Source organism: Bombus pyrosoma, linkage group LG3, assembly GCF_014825855.1.
Source record: "Bombus pyrosoma isolate SC7728 linkage group LG3, ASM1482585v1, whole genome shotgun sequence".
NCBI lineage: Eukaryota > Metazoa > Arthropoda > Insecta > Hymenoptera > Apidae > Bombus > Bombus pyrosoma.
Window position 1 is genome coordinate 8,787,562 of NC_057772.1, and position 8,980 is coordinate 8,796,541.

Consider the following 8,980-nt stretch of genomic DNA (forward strand, 5'->3'; position numbering starts at 1 on the left):
AAAGGAAAGGAGGAATTCTTATAAGAAGACATATGTCAGTAATTCGACTAAAGTAAGATACTATTACAATACGATTACAAGATAGTTCTATATCTCCTAATTTTGTAAGAGATCACTCTGAGTACAAAATTGACTGTTTACTATATTACTTATAAAAAAATAACATTTAGTAAAAAATTCATTGTTTAGTGACTTACAGAGCTGCTCATCTTAAGTTTCACTGCTGTAGCATACGAAAGTGAATTATTTAGTCATCTTCATCAGTAAGTAACATTTCAATCAAGTCAATCTTTTGACATTGATCACCTTCTAGACGTTTTTGTGTATTCCATTTTGCTAAGGTTGGCAGTACTCTTAACTTTGTAACAGAGTTTGTTCGAAATGGACAATTCAAATCCTTCCAACTAAAAGATAGAAATATTTCAGACTAAATCTAAAAAAATAAGTACACACCAACATATATATTTTATTCTATTAGGCCACCTACAATGGCCGATCTCCAACTTCAACTTCAACCAAGTGTACTGATTCTGGAGCTCTTTTAAACCCATCTTCTATGAAAGGTTCCGCTGTAATAAGAATAAAATGTTTTATATTTATATAGATTACTAACTTATTAATATGGTATATTATAAGGTATATATTTTGCAGTATTTAAAAAAAGCGTTTCTTAATCTATCATGTAATTATACTAAAACAAACATGTAACATGGAAAGATACTGATTCTAAGTGGTTTTATGGAAAGGAAGCAATGTATCATAAAATTAAGGTTATATATAAAACAAATGACTACGGTACAGCAATTATACCTTCTACGCAGTCTGGGCACCAACTTTTGCCATTAGGAAGTTTTTTACCACTATAAAGTACGTAGACTGATTCATTAGATACGAAATTTTTCATAAATTTGACAAAATTCTCGTATCCCTCTACGTGGTGTCGTAAAACCATCTTCTATTTTTTCTTTTTAAATGGCAAAACACAATGATATTAAAACTTAACGAGTACTTTTTTATTCTATGGGTTGCAATATATTACTGCGCAGCAGCCTCTCATCAAATGTAAAATGGTGACACCTTTTGCACGAGATATTTTCAGCTGATATTAATCCAATTGATAAGAGACGGTTCGTTCCGATTAATAAAAATGAAAGTAATTAATATTTCAATCAATACACATTTACCTTCAAGTTATATTATGATTTATAAAATTTTATAATTGAAAGATAAATATTAATCCAACAAGTATCTTTCCAATAAGTAATAATGTCAATATTCTATGCCTTATGCCTATACTATCGTACACACATATTATATACATAATATATACATAATTGACCGTTTAAATACCTTTACATACTTTTACATTACATATGTACACTTGATATATATTTGTAAACTGAATGTATATATACTAAATACTATATAATTTTTATATACTACATCATCAAATTCGTTTCAAATTTCATTCATAATCATATTAGTTGAACTTCATTACAAAACTAATGAAATTTTTAAATGTTTGAAAACAGATAAATTAACAAACAATATATTTATCAAAGCTTTCTATAAGCGTTTGAATACTTTCGTAAACAACTGTATCTTCTATACGTATACTAATATGTTCATATTTTCATGCATTGAATGTTTCAATCACCTCCTATGTTTTATGTGTGTTTGTAATTCGTATAACGCACAACTTTAAAAATCTGTTGTAGATTGTCGACTTTTATAATTAGTAACATAACGATATTTAAACGAACCGCGGAAGATTCCACCGTGAAGATTTGGCAATAGCGTCGTAGAATTCCGTAGTTGCAATTGCTTGCAGAATTTTGAATGTGATCGCCCGATTGGTCGAGCCGTACACACTCCCACTTTGATAACATGCCGATGACGAGGTTCCACAACCAATCGGAGTGCACGTAAGGCCGAGGGTGTTTGGTATGCTCTCGGGACAGGGCAGCTTGTTCATAGTTATTCAAGGTTTTGATCGTCTAACAATATTGTTGTGCTATCGTTGTCTGTTACAAAAGAAATAATTCGCCTTCGACGGCCGCGAAATCTTGTTGGATTTAATTTAGCCGCGCATAGAATGGCAGCAGTTTTTGATATCGAATTGCACGATGCGGACACGGTAAATAGGGACGAGTCTGATGATGATGTTATCGAGATTGGCGAGGTAATTCTCCATCTGCACACGACCACTCCAGATTTCCTTATCGTCATTTTCTTTTCACGTACCATAACATTGTCCTATACGTTTTTCTTTTCACGTAGGAAGAGTACGATGCAAATCCAAACGTGAATGAGATAACCGAGTAAGTAAGCTTGTCCTTTACGCTTCGTATATATGCATTACATATCTATCTATCGTGCCTGAAAGTTTTCCTCATGGTGCTGACAATTTTTTTTCACATTGCCTGCTAGATCGGAAGGTGTCGAAACAGTACCTATATCGGAACAGAATGTAAATCGTGGACGGGAAAGAGCTGGACCGCAGGATTTCGAACTTTGTAAAGTTATCGGGAAGGGTGGTTATGGCAAGGTCTTTCAAGTGCGTAAAATTACGGGTAATGACAGTGGCACAATTTTCGCGATGAAGGTAGGAAAATTTTGGTTTCTCCCTTTCCTGTTTATGTATTGGATATCTTATCGATGTCATACGATACTCATGGAATAATATTTTTATTAAGATATCGATCTCGTTTCGCGAAAAATTTTAATTCATTGTTTTTCCCACTTATATAAGTTCTTTGTCTTCCTATGTTTTCCATGAGATTTTTGCATAATTATAATTTTTTTTATATATGTATTTTTTTTAAATATGAATTGCTTTGAAAGAGTAGAGTTGTGATAAATAATTGAATTTGTATTTTTGAATTTTTATGAACTTTATTAAGAAAAATGTCTATTTATTGGAAATGTATATCTATTCTGGAAATAGTTATGTGTTTAAATATAAAGTAATAGCTTATATGTAAATTGTTTATTTTATGAAGCTAAGAAAAAACTATAGTTCATATATATTGATTTTTTATTCAATATTATGTATATGCTCAGTGTTAATTTTACCTCCACTTCATTTTAAACACGTTTATTTAAAAAATAGGTCCTGCGTAAAGCTTCAATTATAAGGAATCAAAAAGATACTGCACATACTAAGGCTGAAAGAAATATTTTAGAAGCTGTAAAGGTAGGTCAGAACTACATGTATTTTAAAAATTCAGACAATTTTTGTATATTTGTTATCTGATAATATTGTGAGATAAAAGTAATGTTTAATCAATGTTTATCACATTATAATCATTTTAATACATAAGTACTAGTTATATTTTTAATAAACCACGACGTGAAAAATTCATTAAAATATGTATATGCTTTGTATCTGGCAGCATCCTTTCATCGTAGACCTTATGTATGCTTTTCAAACTGGTGGCAAATTGTATTTGATTCTGGAATATATGTGTGGTGGTGAACTATTTAGACACTTAAATGATGAAGGCATTTTTCTTGAAGAAACTGCTTGGTAAGTGAAACAATAACATTTTAGCAATCATACTTTGATTGTGATCTAGTTTTAAAGGAAAACTAAGCAAATCTTATTTTTATAGTTTCTATTTATCTGAAATAATATTGGCCCTGCAACATCTTCATTTACAAGGAATTATTTATAGGTATTTCAAAGTTTCTGTGCATATCAAATTAAATAGAGTAGTTAAATGTATTTTATGACATATCATTTTTTCTATGACTTAATTGTGCTTTTAATAAATTTTCAGAGATTTAAAACCAGAAAATATATTATTAGATGCAGAGGGACATATAAAACTAACTGATTTTGGTTTATGTAAAGAACATATACAAGATGGCACTGTCACACACACATTCTGTGGCACTATAGAATATATGTAAGAAAATTTTTGTAGCTATTGATACAAATGGAATTTTGCAATCAGGTGACATTAATATTGATATATATATATATATATACTTTAATAAAAGGGCTCCAGAAATACTAACAAGAAGTGGACATGGTAAAGCAGTAGATTGGTGGAGTCTTGGAACTTTGATGTATGATATGCTCACAGGTTCAGTAAGTATTATTAAAGGTATTAAAATGAATCAGTAAACTTCCTAACATTTGTATGTTCAATGTCTAGCCACCATTCACATCTGATAATAGGAAGAAGACCATTGAAAAAATTTTACGTGGTAAACTAAATCTGCCACAATATCTAACACCTGATTCCAGAGATCTCATACGAAAATTATTGAAGGTTAATTTTCTTAATTACAAAAATCGCTTTATTCTATTAGTAATATGTAATTTGGTATATAGAAATATTATTTGGTAAGATGTAATTTTATATTTATAGAGGCAAGTTGCACAAAGATTAGGATCTGGGCCGTCTGACGCGGAACAAATAAAAAGTCATCAATTCTTCAAGCATATCAACTGGAATGACGTAATTTCTCGAAAATTAGAACCGCCTTTTCGACCAACATTGACAAGTGAGGATGATGTGTCACAGTTTGATAAAAAATTTACAACATCCGCACCAATTGATTCCCCCGCGGAATACACGTTAAGTGAATCCGCCAACAGAGTATTTCAAGTGCGTTTTCACACATTTTCTATACCAGTACTTTTTAAAGATATTTATTTAATTATTAAACAAGTTTTTTATATTTTTTCAGGGATTCACTTATGTGGCACCTAGTATACTAGAGGATATGTATTCACAGCCACGGGTAATAAATGCTAGAAGTCCGCGTAGAGGCAATATGCGTGGTTTTTCTCCTAGAGGCACGCATTTTCATTTGCATAATAATCATGTACAAAATCACAGGTAAGCGTATACATTATTATTTATGTGTTCATTGTAATCTACTTCATTAAAAATAATTTTTTATGTATTGCAATTCGATAACCGTGATTGTGACAATTTGTAGACACAACGGAGTTGGACATGGCAATGTAGAAGATACAGAAATGATCGAAATCGGCTAACTGCCACTTTTTTATAGTGAAAAAATGCTTAATATTTCGGCCTAACTGCTGAATATCCATGACCAATCCTTGTGTCTCAGGGAGGGATTTTATAAAACATAGATGGAGTAGCAAAAGGATAGGTCCAATATCCAGTGCTTCATTGGATGTTCAGTAGTTAAATGTAGCTAATTTTTTTTTTTTAATCAAATCTAATTATAGTACAGGTACTAATTAAGATTATGCTTTAAGTGCAGCGACGCAGTAGTTATTTGGTAGCATGTAATAAAAAATATATATATTTATGAGTGAAGAAGCTCCTGAAACATGAAATAATCAAGAGAGAAAGTTTTATTTACTTATTTTGTCGTTACTAGCTAATGTACTGAACGTTATCACAAGATGCATTATTCACATACATTATAGGCAAAGTACTGCATACTTTTCATTAATCCGTTAATACGTAATCACTTTATTGTGTTTTTTGTACATATGATTAGCAGGTTGGTTGGATATTCATATACAGATATATATATATGTATAGAAAGAAAGAAAAAAGATGCACATACAAACGTCATTTATGCAAAGTGCGACAGACTGAAAAATTCCAGCACTTTTAGAGATTCATAAATTATACTGTTAATACAAAAGTTTGACGTTCAACCATCCTGTAATACTTGTATATTTAAAAGTCCGTACATGGCGCGTGTAATAATATTGCGGTGTACGCATGCTTAAGTGTAATTAATTCAAGAAAAAAAGGAAAGAAAGAAAGAACATATAAAAGACAGATAGATTTAAATAACGAAGGTTCACAGCTGCCACAACTGCTCCGCCGCTCAAAATTCTATATCCGATTGTTCATTTACAAAAATATTTTCAGCAGTAATAACGTTTCCATGGCAATAATGTAAACAATAACGCATCTGCACGATAGTCATAGAAAAAAAACGTTTATGTAATACTGCAACGGAATTGTATTTGTACAATTGAAAGTTCCTAAAGAAATGTGAGTTTGAAGCTCTGCAACTTATATTCCAAACTTTGAACATACGAATACCATTTGTAGAAGCTCTTGTTTCTTCATTCTATGAAAATTAATTTAAACACTTGAATGCCTTAGAGAAAAAAGGGAGGAAGTAAACTCCTGTATAGTTTTGTGTAATTAACGAAAAAATGTAACACAAAAGCAAGTTACCATGGTAACAATGTTACTGCGAAATGTTGATTTTCCGCTACCAAAACATATTTCGTATTTAATGCTCATGTTTATATGCTATTCAGTGTGACATTGTACTGCAATTTATTTAAATATCTATTTGTTATGGAAATATTTATATATTATCGAAAGCTAATATATTGGTTTTGACGTACACACGATACACAATAGTAAAGATTTGAAAGAGATAGTGTAAAGAATAAGTGTTTAGAGTGACTTGTTGGCCGCTCACCGAGAAACTTCAAACTACCCAAGTGTTCACAGGCCATACTATTTGGCATTACAATTTTATCTATATTTACTATAGCGAATATACACACATGGTCGAAATGTTAGAAAATTCCTACTGCGAATATTACATTTCGACTATGCATACACACAAACGCATATATATATTGTGTATATATATATATTGAATGTATATATATACCGTATATATATGATTATACTATTAGCAATTGTATTGTATTACAAGAAAAGCGTGTATTCGAAGAATAATTTATAAGCTACTTTTTCTGTACGTATCGAATGATGTATTTTCGATGTTGAAGCGAGAATCTGTCTACAGAGTTGCTCGAATAAGCTGATCATCGTGTTTAATGTTTACGGATTTTTCTGTAGTAGAAAATACCAGAACAAAATGTGTAAACGATGTTGATGTTTGGTTACATCGTTCTCTCGGATTTATAAAGTGAGGGATTAGCATTTAATTGATAACTGTAAAAAAAAAACTGCATTACGTCAGTAACGGCGTCATAATGTATTATCATATCTACATATATAATGTACTATAATTTTTTATGCGTTTTTTGATAACAAAGAACATTATATAAGATTGAAATCTCGTTTTGGAATGTATTAGAACATTTACGAAGAGAAAAACGAAACAAGATGATAACACATTTTATTACTCGTTTAAAATAAGAAACTTTGTAGGTAGATTCTACAAAATATGCTTTACAACAACCGATTTTGGTGCTCGATACCCATTAATTTGATTGGATTCTAAGCGGCCTGAATACCATAACTAATTTTTATACCTTAAATGAATATCGATTATCGTAGTACATAGTACTCTATTTAAATCTTGTACATTACGTTCTTTCGTAGCCATTCAAAACGATTACGAAAACGAATTTAGCAGAAATTTAAGATTTATTTTTCATAACATTACTTTCAATGTAATAATAATAACAATAATAATAACGAAGAAGCGTGTTATGGTTACCCACGAAGCACAAGATATATATTAGTTAAGCGCTTAACAAAAATAAGAAAAAGAGGAGATATCATCGAATGATGTGCAAACGAAACACTAGCCATTGGCCGGATCAAGTGATAAATGGTTTAATGCTTCCAATTAAAAGAAATATAGATTCTTCAATTGACTTATTGCTACCATGGTTTGTAATCCTCTAAATCATATATATGAATAAATATAATGATTTGTGAAATACTTTTGTCATATTATATCTCATCAATTTGTTCTTATTCTTGGAAAAAGTGGAATAAGAAATCTTTATTTTGAATTTGTTACTATTTAAATATTTCATGAGTAACACAATTGTAACATTAATTTTGCTATTATTTCATTATTATGATATTGCTACTATTGACACTTATATTTCTGGGCAAAAGATTACTTGTAATCATTATAGGTACATGAACTTAAGCTTACTTAAGATTAACTTATTAACTTAAGCGTAATATAACGATCGAATTAATTTTTAGAAACTTATATGTAAACTTTCTACGGTTATTTTGTTATTTATGATTAGATAGATGTTTCTACATTTATGGAAAATGCAAAACATAATACATAAAAATACATAAGACATTTAAGATATTCAGATTCTTCAATTTTTAAATTATAAGTCAGATTAACAAGATTTTTCTAAATTAATAGAAAAGAGTTCCTACTGGAATGCAAGCAGTGATATTTAAACAGTAAATAATGTGTATAGTAAATAGTAAAATATTATTGTTGAAGCTAATATATAATTTTAATTTATAATTATTCTACTGAATATATCTATATATATTTATAACTATTTCTAATTATTCATTTGCAATCAATTTATATGAAGATCATGTAGGAAAAATATGATAAGTCCATTTTTACTGATTGTTTGGCTTTGAGTGACAAAAATATATATTTAATTCTAAAATCAAATGAATATATATATATGTGTGTATATATATATATATATAGTTCTGACTTAGAATTGTTTGACAAGATATTGAATTTTAAACGTACTGTTCAATGAAAGACAGGAAATGTGACTTATCATGTTTTCCAGCTGTGGTCTTGCTATATTTTGCAGTCAATCAAAGTACCTGGATTCTTCTGGATGGTATAGATAAATTATTATAGCTGTAATTGTAACCATTGTCAAATTAAAAGTGTTAAATAATTTTAATTTAATGAAGGTAGTATGTGTTCTTTTAATTATTGATTTACCATTAATTTATACAGTTTTACAGAATTCACATATTGATACCAAAAGTCAACCAATGTGTCTAGATTCCTATAGTTGGTATAGAGTATAGATAAACTGTAGCTGTAGTTACATGTTATATGCATTGTCAAACTGAAAGTGTTATCCCCGAACAGCTGATTGCGTTTAAAGGACGTTCAGACTAGGTACGACGTGTACCATACTAATGTCGTATTGCATATGCGTGTATGCAACGAGAATGGAGAACTAGCGTCATTTGCGTGGGTGCGACCATGCGTGGTCGAAGATTCACGGACGGCCTTACGGATC

General features: G+C 30.1%; 2 protein-coding genes and 1 long non-coding RNA gene across 8 annotated transcripts in view; 1 reads left to right on the top strand and 2 right to left on the bottom strand.

The window, feature by feature from the left end:
- The window catches only part of LOC122566039 (thioredoxin domain-containing protein 17-like), a 28,918-nt gene extending 27,592 nt beyond the window's left edge, over positions 1–1,326 (bottom strand). For 3 of the 6 annotated variants that reach the window (XR_006316372.1, XR_006316371.1, XR_006316370.1), the window contains exons 1-3: positions 811–1,155; positions 488–569; positions 198–404 (exon numbers count right to left, since the gene is read on the bottom strand). Coding sequence is in view for 3 of the 6 variants with exons in the window: in XM_043722739.1 (XP_043578674.1) it covers positions 248–404; positions 488–569; positions 811–952 (381 nt within the window). In the remaining 3 variants the exon portion in view is untranslated. Of the gene's footprint in view, positions 1–42; positions 405–487; positions 570–810; positions 1,156–1,184 lie in introns of those variants that run through there. The other 3 variants (XM_043722739.1, XM_043722738.1, XM_043722737.1) reach the window with 3 other exon arrangements.
- Positions 1,327–1,829: 503 nt separating this feature from the next.
- LOC122566032 (ribosomal protein S6 kinase beta-1-like) lies at positions 1,830–7,668 on the top strand. The gene is made up of 12 exons (XM_043722723.1): positions 1,830–2,182; positions 2,281–2,321; positions 2,431–2,605; positions 3,113–3,196; positions 3,396–3,529; positions 3,615–3,677; positions 3,783–3,911; positions 4,006–4,096; positions 4,164–4,280; positions 4,380–4,619; positions 4,702–4,853; positions 4,957–7,668. Exons 1-12 carry the CDS (start codon positions 2,096–2,098, stop codon positions 5,012–5,014), a joined length of 1,371 nt encoding a protein of 456 aa, XP_043578658.1. The 5' UTR covers positions 1,830–2,095; the 3' UTR covers positions 5,015–7,668.
- LOC122566046 lies at positions 5,677–8,801 on the bottom strand. Its single transcript, XR_006316378.1, has 2 exons — positions 8,674–8,801; positions 5,677–8,586 (listed from the first exon to the last, which is right to left on the bottom strand). It is a non-coding gene; the product is annotated as an uncharacterized LOC122566046 (long non-coding RNA).
- Between the last annotated feature and the right edge of the window lie 179 nt (positions 8,802–8,980).

Excerpts from the sequence above, each read along its gene's own strand:
- LOC122566032 (XM_043722723.1), top strand. The coding sequence starts at position 2,096 with ATGGCAGCAGTTTTTGATATCGAATTGCACGATGCGGACACGGTAAAT. Across the intron at positions 2,606-3,112 it reads GCACAATTTTCGCGATGAAG|GTCCTGCGTAAAGCTTCAAT; the intron begins GTAGGAAAATTT and ends TTTAAAAAATAG. Across the intron at positions 4,281-4,379 it reads TCATACGAAAATTATTGAAG|AGGCAAGTTGCACAAAGATT; the intron begins GTTAATTTTCTT and ends TTATATTTATAG.